General features: G+C 38.9%; 1 protein-coding gene across 6 annotated transcripts in view; it reads right to left on the bottom strand.

The window, feature by feature from the left end:
• The window catches only part of cacna1aa (calcium channel, voltage-dependent, P/Q type, alpha 1A subunit, a), a 68,989-nt gene that overhangs the window by 45,124 nt on the left and 11,535 nt on the right, over positions 1 to 12,330 (bottom strand). For 3 of the 6 annotated variants that reach the window (XM_082530642.1, XM_082530641.1, XM_082530637.1), the window contains exons 6-19: positions 10,267 to 10,370; positions 10,033 to 10,148; positions 9,087 to 9,131; positions 8,894 to 8,977; positions 7,699 to 7,905; positions 7,286 to 7,398; positions 6,942 to 7,054; positions 6,726 to 6,857; positions 6,427 to 6,499; positions 5,967 to 6,084; positions 3,741 to 3,808; positions 3,476 to 3,582; positions 1,023 to 1,073; positions 18 to 186 (exon numbers count right to left, since the gene is read on the bottom strand). In XM_082530642.1, coding sequence (XP_082386768.1) covers positions 18 to 186; positions 1,023 to 1,073; positions 3,476 to 3,582; positions 3,741 to 3,808; positions 5,967 to 6,084; positions 6,427 to 6,499; positions 6,726 to 6,857; positions 6,942 to 7,054; positions 7,286 to 7,398; positions 7,699 to 7,905; positions 8,894 to 8,977; positions 9,087 to 9,131; positions 10,033 to 10,148; positions 10,267 to 10,370 — 1,500 coding nt within the window. The remainder of the gene's footprint in view (positions 1 to 17; positions 187 to 1,022; positions 1,074 to 3,475; positions 3,583 to 3,740; positions 3,809 to 5,966; positions 6,085 to 6,426; positions 6,500 to 6,725; positions 6,858 to 6,941; positions 7,055 to 7,285; positions 7,399 to 7,698; positions 7,906 to 8,893; positions 8,978 to 9,086; positions 9,132 to 10,032; positions 10,149 to 10,266; positions 10,371 to 12,330) is intronic. The other 3 variants (XM_082530638.1, XM_082530639.1, XM_082530640.1) reach the window with 3 other exon arrangements.

The raw sequence follows: 12,330 nt of genomic DNA, 5'->3' as shown, positions 1-12,330 counted from the left end.
TTTGCCTTTTCCTTTACATTGTTGTGCTCCTCCCTCCCTGTCCTTGCCTTCCAGCGGTCATCTGCGTCCAATTCGTTATAGAGGGCCTCGCGGCTGGATGCCAGAGTCTGCTTCCTCAGCTCCTTGGTGCGCTGCTCCCACACTGACTTGTTGACTCCCTTAATGTGGTTCTTCTGCTGCTCCTTGCTGCAAAATGAAGAATGGTGGAAAAGGTAGAAAGGGATTGGCCTCGTTAAGACCTGCTTTAAGACTTGATGCTATGCAAATGAACGCACAAAGACATGAGAATGATGAAGTGGAAACCAACACTAAAAATATAAGTACATCAAATAGCAAGGACATAAAGACACACTGGGGGCCACAGACACTTAAAGGGTCATTTGACTGGACCTATAAAACAACGCAGCTCTTAACAGAACAGGGCTTTGGGTATCTGCACAGCTTGCCGAAGCACAAGGCAGGATGGCCCTATTTTGGTAAACCACGTGGGAAACAGTGTGGAGGATAACACTGAGGCGAGGTCCGAATTTGTTCAAATTATACACAACTAATCATCCCATGCTAAAGTACATACAATTTAATGGACAGATTTTGTGCAGAGCAAAAATAGCCATTGAGCTGAATTGAATGGTTTATATTAGTTAGAATAACTGATTTCTTGTTTTTGCAAAAAGATGAGATAAAAAAACACCCCCAAACTGTCAGTGACCACCTCCTTTCTTACCCTCCAAAATTTCTATCAACTTTAACTTACTTTTCTCTCAGGGCCAACAGTCAATGACAATAAAGCAACAGCCGTAGGCAACAGAAACAGTACTTTAAAAAATAAGCCAACATAAAGAAAAAGCTAAAAAAAATAAAATAAAATAAGCCAGATATGTACAATAATTTTGAAAAAAACAGATGTTACGAACAAAGGGCCAAGAAAAGGATAGAGATCTAAAACATGAAAAAAGCAAGGAATGGTTGTAAAGTCAATAAACAGAAGGAAGTCATAAATGAATAAACAAATAAATAAATACCAGTCCAGAAAGGGGTCAGAAGCGTTGTGACACTCACTGTGTACTTTGTTGCTGAGGAGGGAAACAGCTGGTGAGTGAGATGACACAAAAGAACAGAAGGAGGATTTCATTCCAAAATGGGCTATCCATTTATTTTTTTAAAAGAAAGGAAAAAAAACACAAAGTGCCAACTCTAAAAAAAATTATCGCTATCCACGACAAAAGTGTTACATGTCTAAACTACTAAAAAAGTAAACTATAATCCTGAAATCCAAAAATGGAAGCGAATCTTAGAATATTTTTTGTCAAAAATTTAAGCATTTTGGAATGCAACCCTTCGTACACACAGACACAAAAGACACATACACACACTCAACAAAATCCATTTTCTTCTATCACTCATTTTCCCTTCCCAAGTGCTGCTGTTGTGCGCTGATCAGTTTTACTTCTTTATAATGTACTGCACATGTTTACCCTTCACTCTCTTTTTCCACTGAAGCTGCTACATTAAAAAAATACTTACCAAAATATGGTCCTGTGGGTATATCCTACATGACAACATACACTGGCATTATGACAACATGTTTTAAAATTTTAATAAAACATGTAATATCTGCATATTTTTGACCTGTACTGAAAACTGATAAACCCTGAAAAGCTTACAGTAAGATTTAAAAATAAACATTTTAAATATGAAATGCTCTGCTTTGTCTTAAAGAGGGTTAGGGGCACTTAAAAAAGTAGATACATTTTGGTCATGAATTTATTTCTGAATTCAGAATTTGTGCATGATCCTCTTCCTAACACAAAATAGCACGCTAATAATTTAAAGGACCAAATCTATAAGGACAACCTAATTTAATATGATTTTTATTGTTTCCAAAGGCTTCTTTAAGCTTATTAAAAACACAGTGCTGAAACTTTTAAAAAAATTATTCACTATCATTAGAATAATACTTCCTAAAATGTCTTTGCACTCTGTTTAGAATGCATGGCTGTTTAAGAGAGAGCAATTTCCTTTTGAGAGTACAAACTGGACTTGTGTTGCCTTGGTTTTACGTAGTTTTCTCTGAGTCTGCCATATCTTCTTAAGAGATTCTTCATGCACCACTGATGTCCCCAAGTTTAAAATCCCTCCTTGGGAAAACAGGGACGATCTCCTCTTGAATTTAAATGTCTTTCTGTCTCTATCTCTCTCTTTCTTTTATTTGCACCACAGAAATTAGGGATTTGGATTTACACTGGCACAGTAGAACGTAAGGCAATCTGCAGCCCTACAACGCTTAAAGCTTAACCGAGACTCTATGGTAAACCTCTGTCCTACAGTCTGCTTTCAAAAGATTCAAGCAATTAGGCAGCATGGTTTGTGAAGGTTGTTTTTCTGGATAAATTTGGACAAAAAACCATGGTAACCTAGAGAAGAAATGCTGGATACTATACCAAACCGACATTACCTGAAAACTTCTTTTCTCACACACTCACATACATCCACACACATACACACATACAGACAGATACACATAAACTGTAGTGAAAATAAGACATATTTATATCATAATTCCAAGTAAATTAAACTGATTACACAGACACAGATGGTCACTTCATAGTGAAGCGCACTACACGGCACAAACAGTAACAAGAACCTAAGCGATTCATAAAATGATGGAAATGTTAATAAGCATATGTACGTGTGAGTGTATTGAGCTAAAACTCTAGGGCATGTTTGTTCATTGTACCTGCGAGTGACAATGAGTGAGCACAGTCTCACACACCAAACTGCTAAGGACACGACTGTGCTATTACGTATGGTATTTAAAAACAAACATGGTACTCCTGTGTTGTGCTGAACGTATTTTCATGCACGTATTTGTATCTGAGAGCAAAGTGTGTGAACTTTACCAGACGTGAAAGTACAGAGCCTTGTGTGTACAGAGAAAAGGGATCAAAGACTAAGACGAAAAGTAAAGGAGAAGAAAGAGATGACAGAGAGAAGGACGAGAAGCAAGTATATGTGTGTTTAGGCTATCCCCAATTTCCTTTCCTTGCCAGATAGATGAAGACATGATTTATTCCACTATGATGACAAAATGGCAAAATATACAGAGAATTTTTACATTCATGAACTTTAAATTTTATATTGAAACAGAAAAAAGTCAGTTTGGAAGATGCTATTTGATCAATGAATATATTGCAATTCTAAGAAAAAAGTGGGGCTGTGTACTTTTGAAGGGTAATTAGTCAATAAAGCTCATTGTGATGAAAGACTATTTGCAATCACCAACATCACCACACGTTCATAAGGTGATGAAGTGATGTTTTAAGAATCCAAACTTGAACAGATTATGGTTCACTGACGGTTTTCCTGACTTCAAACACTCAACTGTGCTATACCGTCCACTTCCCAAAGTGCTGAGTCCGACATAAGTACTAGACTCCCAGATGGTGACACAAAAGTAATAGAGACAGAGACTCACGCTGCAATGGAGAGGTTTGCAGCAGATAGTGGGCTAACTTCAGCCACTTCCTTGGCTTTCTGCAGGGCAATCTTCTGATTGGCAGCTTCCTCTTCTTCCTGTTCATCCTGCAAATGTGGATTAGAAAATAAATCAAAACCCAAATATGATAAAGGCAGGAAAAATTCACATGAGGGAAGCAGAAGAAGTTCATTGATTAGAGGAGGATAACTCGTGGTTAATGTGTTAGTGTAAGAAACTGCACTCATATTAGACTGTACTATACCTTGGTCAGTTCCTGTGCGTTGGCCAGATTGTCCACAGCGATGGCCAAGAACACATTCAGCAGAGTGTCTGAACACAGAGTTAAAAGCAATCCAGCATCTGGGAGATTGTTTGTGCAAGAGAATACAAAATGTAGATAAAATAATTGGCTAAGCCACTTATATTATAATGTACCTCTTGGCAAGTTGATGTATTGGATTGCAGCGTATCATTATTGCTACAGTATCATCCTTGATACAGATCCCTTAACAGTGTGTGGTTCGACTTACAGATGACAACACAGGTCTGTATCAGTATATGCCAGGACAGTGGATTTATCAGAATCTCAATTAGGATTATGACAGTGACATCTCCGTGTTGACAATCACTTTGGTATTATAATCCCAATTCCAGAAAAATTGGGACGTTGTACAAAATGTAGATAAAAACAGAATGCAGTGGTTTGAAAATCGAATAAAACCCATATTTTATTCACAGTATATCAAAGAAAATATCAAATGTTTAACCTGAGAAAATATACTATTTTAATTACTGACAAAATGCTAGCAATCTAGATTGTGCCTGACAGAGGTTTAACCTGCGTGGCAAAGAAAGGGATTTCTAGAAGTGTTCCCAAGCCCATGCAATGATTGACAGAATCACAGAATTCTGTCTGTTTTCAATGCAGTGCCACCTGAAGGCGAGCATCCATTTCAGGTTATTTAATATTCGAAGATTCAATGTATATATTCCTGGTTCTGGTTCTTTTAGTTGTTTTTCTTATTTGTGTTATATTTGTAGTTTCTGGTCTTAGTTTTGACATCTGGTCTTTAGGTTCTGTTTCCATGCCTCTCCTGTTCGGTGTTCCTTTTCTGTCTCCTTAGTTAGTCTGCTTCCCAGTGTCAAGTGTTATCGTACTTCCTGTCTTATTTTGACAGTCTCTCATCCTGTGTTCTCTGTGTTCGGTTTTGCTTCCCTGTCCTGTTAGGCTGTATTAATTCCAGCGGTGCTCCCTGCTGTTTCCCTTCCTCTCATGATCCTGTGTGCATTTAGGTTCTCTGTATTCCTCCGCTTGTTGTCACATCATCCCTGTCTGCTATGTGCTTCCCTGTGTTTCCACACAGCGCTACATAACATGTCCCTTGTGCACAGAGATTCCTCTGGATTCTGTATTTCATGATATTATGCACTGCATATGATCAGATATTCAAAGCACTCAAAATTTTGCATTATTACAGGAAAGGTTTTCTAATACTGTTCTGCAATTTGTTGACAGTGTTTTTGCAGATTGGTGAACCTCTGCCCATCTTTATTTCTGAGAGATTCTCTCACTCTCTCACATGTTCTTTTTACACCCAATTATGTTACTGACCTTTTGCCAGTGAACCTAACTGGGTGCAAACTCCTTGAGGTGTTTCTTTTTAGACCACTTGCTTTTCCAGCCTTTTGTTGCCCCATCCCAACTTTTTTGAGACATGTTGCCACCTTCAAATTCAAAACAAGCCAGTATTTTTTTTATAAAGCAGTAAAATGTCCCAGTTTTAACATTTAATATGTTTTCCATGTTATATATGGGTTTGTCCACTGCTTCAAAACCTTTGAAGAACTGAGATTGTACATAATATGACTCTGTAGCTGAAGATGAAGAGCTGACTCTGCCCTCAGTCCAGCATGAATAAAAGAAGCATGACTATTTCTCAGAGATTGTTCTTTTTCTTACACGTTCTCACTTTGATCTTTTGTCAGCTGTGCCAAAGAACAGGTTGTCAGTGAATAAAACAGTAAATACAACACTGACTGAAGCTCTTGCAAGTGACCATTGGAGAGCGCCTGGCCCCTGCAGTGAATTGAGCTTCTCAGGCAGACCATCATGCAGGTTGTTTGTCGGATGGTTTCTGTGCAATGTCTCGATGTTTCAATGCAAGACTAATTGCTTCAATGTCGATATGCCAAAAAAAAAGATTAAAGGAAGTCAGGCTAAGAAAAAAAGTAGCACTTCTATTCAGAGTAACAGCAACTACAAAACAACAGCAAACAGCAATAGGTAGAAAGAAGCATTCTAACTATTCCACCTTTGAGGCTGTGCTAAAGAAAACTGTAAAAAAAAATCTGCATTTAACCTTTGTATGACTTTTTACTGTGAGTAAAGTAAAAATGTGTAAAATACATCTACAAATGTCTCCACTCTAAATATCTGAGAGCTGCGCATGCATGTAGGCTTATCTGCAATGTCACTGTCAAGGGATACAGTTGCCAAAAAGCGTGAGTACAATGAAGAAGACGGAGAAGGCCATGCCCTTGTTGACTCCACCCTGAGATTTGATGCCATCATACATCACCATATTCCAGTCCTCGCCGGTCAGGATCTGGCAAACATACACAAATATTCAGACGATGCTATGACGAGCACTCTCACATCCACATATTTGCTCAAAATGCTATAATCAAAGAACAGACTCACCCTTTTCTACACACTACTTAAATATTTGAACATGTTTTAGCAGAATTATGCTCCCACCTAATAATCTTTAAGGGTTCTAGAGTAGCATTTTACATTTTATATCACTTCCTCGTGCGCAAATCCTCTTTAGTCCTTTCAGCGTTTAGCTTTAATCCAGCTTTGTCTTCGATTTTGCGGCTTTTTCTCCCTCCACTAGCCTCTCCCTCCCCTTTTCTCCTTTTACAGTACATCGCTCTCCTCTGCTTACCTGGAACACCGTCATTATTGCTGCGGGAAATGTATCGAAGTTGGTTGGAGGGGTGCCACTTTCAAAATTAAACCTAGCAGTGAAAGAATGAAAAAAATATATATATATATAATAGGAGCTGAGAAAACAGTGAGCATAGAGAGAACGACTGAGAGAGCCAGAGGCAAGCACAACAAATGTTTGTCTGAAAAACCAGCGCTCTGAAAAACTGCCTTAGGTCAACTGGCAATTAGCAAAAACCAATAGGTTAGCAGAAAATTAAATCATGGCTGTTAAAGGGGAAGGAGAGAGACACTGACTGTCCTCCGAAGAGCTGCATGCCCAGCAGCGCAAAGACGACTATGAAGAGGAAGAGCAGGAAGAGCAAGCTGATGATGGACTTCATGGAATTGAGCAGAGACACGACGAGGTTACGCAAAGACGCCCAGTACCTGGGAAACAGACACATGGAAATGATGATAATACCATGTCCTTTATTTTAATGTATGATCATTACTGTATTACAAGTGACTCACTTGGTGACTTTGAAGATCCTCAATAACCTGAGAGCTCGTAGCACACTGATGCCAAACGATGTGCCCGGTTGGATGATGGACCAAAGGACTTCAAATATGCTACCACATATCACCTAATATAAATGTAAGCATATGCAATTATAGATAGTTATTTATTATACTGAGCAAATAATCTACAGACATCAGCATGCAGTATGGCACATTTGTGTTTGTGTAAAGTCTATAGCAGAGGTTTTTTTCATCTATTGTTTTCATCCCACAGGTGTAAAGTCCGTCTATAGACCCGCTTATGAGTTTGTACATTGTGTTATTTTCTTATTGGGTGTGGACTGAGAAGGGCTCACAATGCAGTCGAAGCAGTTGAAGGAGGAGTTGAGGTAGGCCTGTCTGCCCAGGCCGTACAGTTTTACAAACATCTCTGTCAAGAATATTCCCAGGAAGATGAATTCGGCAAAATCTGCACAGAGGGAAGAACACAAAAAGAGATGAGGGTGAAAACCTGAGCGAGTCTCTGTGTGTGTATTCGTCCCAGAACCATTTTTGAAAAAGACTTAGTCTGCATGAAAGGAAAACTGTGTGTGCTTGGATGCGCTTGTGTTAAACGACTGGGTCAGCTCTTTCATGGATTTAGCCACATTAATGAAGAATTTGCTCACCCACTCCTTTTCCAATAATCTGTGATGAAAGTATTTGTGCATTTGCGGAGATAATCGGCCCATACTTGCACTAAGTATGCAAGCATTCACCTCCTACTCACATAGAAAATCTGAAAGTGGTTCAGGCTGGTCGTAGTGCACAACAGCCACACACAGCGTGTTGAGGCCCACCAAACACAGCACGGTCCAGTAGAAGCCCTGGGACTTAACAACATGACGGATAAAGAAGCGAAACCGCCGCTCCCGCCGCTTGAAAGTCGATCCCTCCAGCTTGGAGCTCTTCAAGCTGGCACGAGCAAACGGTGAACCTACCATTCAAAAAGGATAAATGAGGCACATCGTGTATCAACAGCTGCACTGTGACATAAATGAAAAGAAGTCAATGAGTGACCAAAAAGGCGACACAATCACTGGCACTAAAATGTTAATGCTATCTTTTGCCTGTATTTTTTTTTAATACAGGCAAAAGATCCCATCCCATTATTTCTGTAAATTATTAGGAGAGTAAAAGAATGCATTATTCTTTTATAGTGGACAGTTACTAAAGTAGAGTCAACTATATCGATGGACCTCCTATTTGCTGGAACACTACAATTCAATCAACCTTTCGGCACTGAATCTGCTTTTTAAGTACAAATTGATGTATAATTCACTTAAAGGTAGCACATGATCAAAGCTGCCTTATCAATTTTGAATTTCTAGGTTGCACCATGTCCATTATTGCTCTAAAGAATGAAGAAAAAAAGTTTGCTTTCAGAATCTTAGAGAAGTGCCTAGAATGACTGTGCTGAAAAAATGGTTTGAGCGGAGAAACGGGAATGAGATAACAAGGGCAAGTTAAAGATAGGGGAAAAAAAGATGAGGGGCTCGGGGACAGTGAAAATGTAACATTAGGAGTGCAGAGCAGCAGAGAGGGAGAAAGGAGAGGGAAGGGCGGGAGAGGGATGGAGAGGAGGGTCAGGTAATGCTGATATGCAAGATAAGATAGCATCTCTGTGTACCTGCGATTTGCCTTTGACTGTGGGTCTGTTTCTCCTGTGTGCTACTCTTAATGTGGGGATATAAATTCCTTTTTACAGTCATAATGGGAAATAAGTGTGTTTTAAAGCAAGATTATCATGGAGTTAGGTTTAGGTTAAGAGCTGTGGTAGAAATGTGTAGGGTTTGGGAGCTTTTGCAGAAAAAAACAAAACAAGTAAATGCAGTGTTCTCTGAGGGGATGTAAAATGGCTTTGTTGTGTGTGTGTGTGTGTGTGTGGTAGACAGACAGAGAGAGAGAAACACAACACATCTTACCTACTCCCAGGTCTCCCTCCCCTTCCTCTGAATTTAGAAGCTCAGCTTTGCTTTTGTGGTTCTTTGTGGCTCTCCTACGAGAACCTGTTATACAGTACAAATATATTTATACATTTACCCACAACACAACAGTTCAGCTATTCATTTATGCATATTTATATGTTACATTCGAAAAGAAAAAGGAAATTGATACCATCATATTCATTTTCATTCTCATCATCCGCCAAGATGACCTCTTCTACAAAACACACAAGCAAAAATGTGAATATATTATACATTTATGTGTAAGTTCCACAACATCTTCATACATCTTTTTAAATCATAGTCTCTGTTTCACTCAGTAGTCCCTCTTTTGTTTTATTAGCTTCTGTGTTTTTATGTAAAATTTGTCTTTTCAGGAAGATCAAAGCTCTGTCCCCTTTATCTGCCCCTTTATTCGATTTGACCCTCTTTTACTCTTATTTTCTCTCACATTTCCTGCCTTCAACAGATAGCTACCAGGCCGGAGAGGTGGACAAAACTCTCTATCCAAGGGTCTGTAATCTGTAAGATATTCAAGATATAATATGTGTTATAAGTTCCATTAAATTTGTGTCACTGCTTTACTGGATATGTGTTATGTTAAAGGTAAATGACATTGAAAAAAATGGCAAAAAGAAAGCACAACCATATAGAGCAGCTGCAATGGGAAACTTTTGAATAAGAACAAACCAAAACTTGTCAGTGCTAAGGTGTCAGTGTGTATTCAGCTATAACTATAAAATACAATGTAATATGGATCCTTCTTCCCTGAATAACAACTGTTGTGCAAGTGATTGTGATAATGTCACATTATAACTCATGTTTACTGTGACTGCTTTTATGATAAAATCCACAAAAAGGGATTTTTGGCCTCATTTTTTAAGTGTTTACTTTGACGTTCCGGGAAAAAGTGATGGTTTACTTTCATTCCAGCATCACACAAGCTGGTCTTCAAACTTACAGCTGAATATATATTAAGTCTTCTGAATTTCCAGTGGTTTGAGTGTTAATATCTAAGCAGAAATTTGCTGTGACATCTGACATGTATTACACTGTAATACATGTCAGGTGTTTTTATATGGTCAAATGTTGCCAGGCATGCACTCAGTCATACATACCAGCTTTACAGATCCACTCCAGGTAACCGTTAAGTTCCCTTTCAATCTGCTGCTGTCTTCGGAGCTTCAGAAACTCACTCCTGTTCTCCACACGCTCTCTCTCTTTGGCGAACTCGCTGCAGACACACACATGACACAAGTATATACCCTGCACATCACATCATCACCTGAGACCTCTGTAAAGCACGTTGGGACTGTTTCTTTTTATATATTTACACATGCACATAAACTTACCCCGACAACACACCCAGCACCAGGTTGAGCATAAAGAAAGAGCCGATGATGATGAGGGGGATGAAGTACATCCAGTTCCATGCACTCCCTGAGGCATCGTTGCTCTGGAAACACACGTGAGGACACACGCGCGCGCACACACACACACAAACATAATTAATCAGGAATCAATGTTTTGCTCTTTACTTGAGTATTTGATACAAAGTGAATTAAAAGAAACCAGTTAATGTTAAATAATGGTTTATAAATGTGAGTTTAACAAAGGTTAATATTAATAAGACGAACTTTTCAGTTAATTTGAATCAAAGGTTGAATTTTTCATTCATTTAAATCAGCAAAGTGGGTACACCTGAAAAACTGAGCAGCTGTAGCTATATATACATATTGATTTGCTGAAAGCTGAAGGCATCAAAATTCATTCTCTACCTCCCTGCTTTGTCACATTGAGGTACGTTCATGTACATATATATGCACCACCACCAAGTTAAAGATATAATATGCTTTATATAGCCTAATTAAAAATAACCTACTGCTATCCTAGTGACTTATTCTTTGACGTTGTCATTAAAGAGTGGAAACAATGTGCTTTAAACTGCTGTCTACGACTTATGGAAACATAAACAAAAGCAGGCATGACATGATTTTGCTTTAAGTCATCTCAGTAAGTAAATGCGTATCTGCCACTCTATTTAGCTGCTCCGAGAGAGTAAATAATGTATAACAAATGCTTTGCTCTCTCGCTCTCGGTCCCTACCATCCTCCCTTACAGACCATTCTTTCATTATCATTCTTTATTCAGTTCTTATTGTTTTGTCTCCCCTCCTCCTATGGAACCCCTTAAGAACGCCCTCCATCTGCCTTTTCATCACTCCCTTATCTATCTCAATGCTAGTTTAACCTTTTCTTCATTCCTTTCTCCATAGCCATCTCCTCACTGTCACTGAACAACCTTTACAGTGATTTTATCAATCCCAACTTGAGACCCGGGCTTTTCTTTTCTGTTTCGAGCTCTCTTTCTCATAGCCTCCCTCCCTTTTCCTTCCAGTCTCCTCCATCTTTCCTTCTTCCTGCATGTAAGCCGGCATCGCCGCTGTGTACCCAATGTACCGCAGACCCTTTTTCTACCATTAAACTTTTATTGCTCCCCTCCCGAGCAGCTGCAAGAATAACTTGGGCTGAACAGGCCTTTTTAAATATAGAGCAGCACCGGGAAGGAGGGACAGAAGGAGAGAGACACAGAGGGAGATCGACAGAACGCAGGAAGACAAGCAGGAATAAGGGGAGAAAGGAAAGGACAGAGGAAGAAAGGTAAAAGAACTGGGTGGACGGAGAGGGAAAGGAGATGGGAAAAACAGATGACTACAGTAACAATCAAAGACCCTCATCTGCCTCTGGTGTCCACAGCAACCGTTGCCCCTGACAGCAGGGAACAATTCAGTCTTGGACATGAGTGATGGCATTGTTAGTACTCATTTAATAGGTAGATAAGCAGTTTGCACAGGTGAAATTGTTGAAGGTTTTAACAGTCTAATTTTTGTACTTGATTAGAGAACGCACTCTCAAATGGCTTTGAGTGAAAATACTCCTGTTAACAAACTGGAGTAAAATTTACATTTTACTCCAGCTTGTTAACAGGAGTTTGTTTAAAAATAAGTCTGACAAGCATGAAAGCTAACCTAAGGTGCACTTCATTAGATCTTTTTGTTTGCTGTTTTGTTATAGATATTTTAGCTAATGTGAAGGTTTAATCCGTAAAAAACAGCCACAAAATATGACAGAAATATTTTTTTTCCCATGATCACCAGATAGCAAAATACACTGATACTGTATTTTTTTTTCTAAGATGAATTAACAGGCAAACATGATAAGAGCAGGTTTGTGGAATTTTAGCATGCTGTAGCATTTTTTTTTTCTCTTTAACAAGACCTTCTTTATTAAATCTTTTATTTTTGCCTTGCTAAATTTAACACCTTTACATAGACATCCTCTGCTTTCCTGGTTGCACTGGTGTGGCCAAAACGTTGGTCACTGAATGTGTACTAGTGTTGCAAATGCTGTTCAGCT

This window comes from Aulonocara stuartgranti (assembly GCF_965226115.1).
Source record: "Aulonocara stuartgranti genome assembly, chromosome: 4".
NCBI classification, from domain to species: Eukaryota; Metazoa; Chordata; class Actinopteri; order Cichliformes; family Cichlidae; genus Aulonocara; species Aulonocara stuartgranti.
Note: the sequence above shows the minus strand (reverse complement) of the source record. Positions and strands in the feature narration are given on the sequence as shown.